The sequence below is a fragment of the Corvus brachyrhynchos genome, unplaced genomic scaffold, assembly GCF_000691975.1.
Source record: "Corvus brachyrhynchos isolate BGI_N302 unplaced genomic scaffold, ASM69197v1 scaffold342, whole genome shotgun sequence".
NCBI lineage: Eukaryota > Metazoa > Chordata > Aves > Passeriformes > Corvidae > Corvus > Corvus brachyrhynchos.
This window is the reverse complement of record NW_008236630.1, coordinates 36569-38851: the sequence shown is the minus strand read 5'-3', so window position 1 is coordinate 38851 and position 2283 is coordinate 36569. Positions and strand designations below refer to the sequence as shown.

General features: G+C 60.0%; 1 protein-coding gene across 1 annotated transcript in view; it reads left to right on the top strand.

Annotated features, from left to right (window-relative positions):
• CUNH2orf42 (chromosome unknown C2orf42 homolog) overlaps positions 1-2283 on the top strand; it is a 13556-nt gene that overhangs the window by 3050 nt on the left and 8223 nt on the right. The window contains exons 2-3 of the mRNA XM_017726652.1: positions 1-62; positions 1845-1949. Coding sequence (XP_017582141.1) covers positions 1-62; positions 1845-1949 — 167 coding nt within the window. The remainder of the gene's footprint in view (positions 63-1844; positions 1950-2283) is intronic.

Sequence of the window (2283 nt, the reverse complement as noted above, 5' to 3'; positions counted from 1 at the left end):
GCCGGCCGCCTCCTCCTCATCCTCCTCTTCCTCATCCTCCTCCTCCTCGCTGAAGAGACACGGTGAGCACTGGGTTTGCGTGGGTTGATGTGGATTTTGGGAAGGAATTCCTGGCTGGGAGGGAATTCCCAGAGGGGTTGTGGCCATCCCTGGATCCCTGGGAGTGCCCCAGGCCGGGCTGGAGCGCCCTGGGACAGGGGAAGGCGATTGAAGGGGATTCAGTGGGATGGGATTTAAGGTCCCTTCCACCCCAAACCAGTCCAGGATCCTGTGGGCTGCTTCAGATGGGATTTTGGGATGGGATTTTTGCCTGTGAGGGTGGCAAGGTTGCCCAGAGGAGAGCTCAGAGCCCCTTGTAGGGCCTGAAGGGGCTCCAGGAGAGCTGGAGAGGGACTGGGGACAAGGCATGGAGGGACAGGACACAGGGAATGGCTTCACATTGGAAAAGGGGAATTTGGGTGGGATATCGGGAAGGAATTCCTCCCTGGGAGGGGGGGGAGGGGCTGGGACAGAATTCCCAGAGCAGCTGTGGCTGCCCCTGGATCCCTGGCAGTGCCCAAGGCCGGGCTGGAGCCATCTGGGATAGGGGAAAATGTCCCTGCCCATGGCAGGGGTGGGATGGGATGGGTTGGGATGGGATTTAGGGTCCCTTCCAACTCAAACCATTCCAGGGTTCCAAGTGCAGGTTTAATGGGATATTGAGAAGAAATATTGGATGTCCCTGGATCCCTGGAGGTTGGAACAACCTGGTCTTGGGGAAGATGTCCCTGCTGGAGCAGGATGAGCTTTAGGGTCCCTTCCACCCCAAAGCACTCCCTGATTCCATGAGTTGTTTGCGTTGGGTTTGTGTGGGATGTCGGGAGAGGAGAAGTCCCTCCAGCACCGTGGAATCCCGTGGGTTTCCCCACAGCCCTGTGGGAACCCCTCTCTCCACGCTGGCACTGCCCCGTGCCAGGCCAGCAGCCTCTGCTTGCTGCTCTTCCCGCTCTCGGCTTCCCTTTGGCCTGGAAATTGGTACAAATCCCTCGTTCTCCTGCTTTTCCCTGGCATGGAGCTTGCCCATCCTGCCCCAGAGGGCTGGTTCAGCTCCCACAGAGCTTCGGGGGGGCGAGGTTTGGGAGAAGTCCCTCCAGCACCGTGGAATCCCGTGGGTTTCCCCACAGCCCTGTGGGAACCCCTCTCTCCACGCTGGCACTGCCCCGTGCCAGGCCAGCAGCCTCTGCTTGCTGCTCTTCCCGCTCTCGGCTTCCCTTTGGCCTGGAAATTGGTACAAATCCCTCGTTCTCCTGCTTTTCCCTGGCATGGAGCTTGCCCATCCTGCCCCAGAGGGCTGGTTCAGCTCCCACAGAGCTCGGGGGGGCGAGGTTTGGATCAGGTTGGCATCAGGGTGGCATTCCAGTGTCCCTGCCATTTCCTGCAGGCTGTCACCAGGCTCTGGATGAATCCCAGGTGTCCCTGTCCCTTCAGGAGTGGCATTCCAGTGTCACAGAGCTCTGTGGGGTTGTGTCCAGGGTGGCATCAGGGTGGCATCAGGGTGGCATTCCAGTGTCCCCTGTCTCCTGCAGGCTGTCACCAGGCTCTGGATGAATCCCAGGTGTCCCTGTCCTTCCAGGAGTGGCATTCCAGTGTCACAGAGCTCTGTGGGGTTGTGTCCAGGGTGGCATCAGGGTGGCATTCCAGTGTCCCCTGTCTCCTGCAGGCTGTCACCGGACTCTGGATGAATCCCAGGTGTCCCTGTCCTTCCAGGAGTGGCATTCCAGTGTCACAGAGCTCTGTGGGGTTGTGTCCAGGGTGGCATCAGGGTGCCATCAGGGTGGCATTCCAGTGTCCCCTGTCTCCTGCAGGCTGTCACCAGGCTCTGGATGAATCCCAGGTGTCCCTGTCCTTCCAGGAGTGGCTGGCCAGCGTCACGGAGCGCATCCACCAGACCATGCACTACCAGTTCGAGGGTGAGTGTCCCCTCCGGCTGCAGGACGTGGATTTTCCCCCTGGGAAGTTTTATGGGATTTGATCCAGGTCACATCAAGAGCAGGCGCATCAAATTTGGGGATGATTTGGTGTCATTTGGGGAATTCTGTCCCTCTGCCCCGCTCAGGTGAGACCCCACCTGCAGCTCGGGGCTCCCAGAGTCCCCTCCGGAGTGGGGCTGGGAGAGCTGGGAATGTTCCCCTGGAGAAGGGAGGGATCCAGGGAGAGCTTCCAGAACATTCCAGGCCCTAAAGGGGCTCCAGGAGAGCTGGAGAGGGACTGGGGACAAGGCATGGAGGGACAGGACACAGGGAA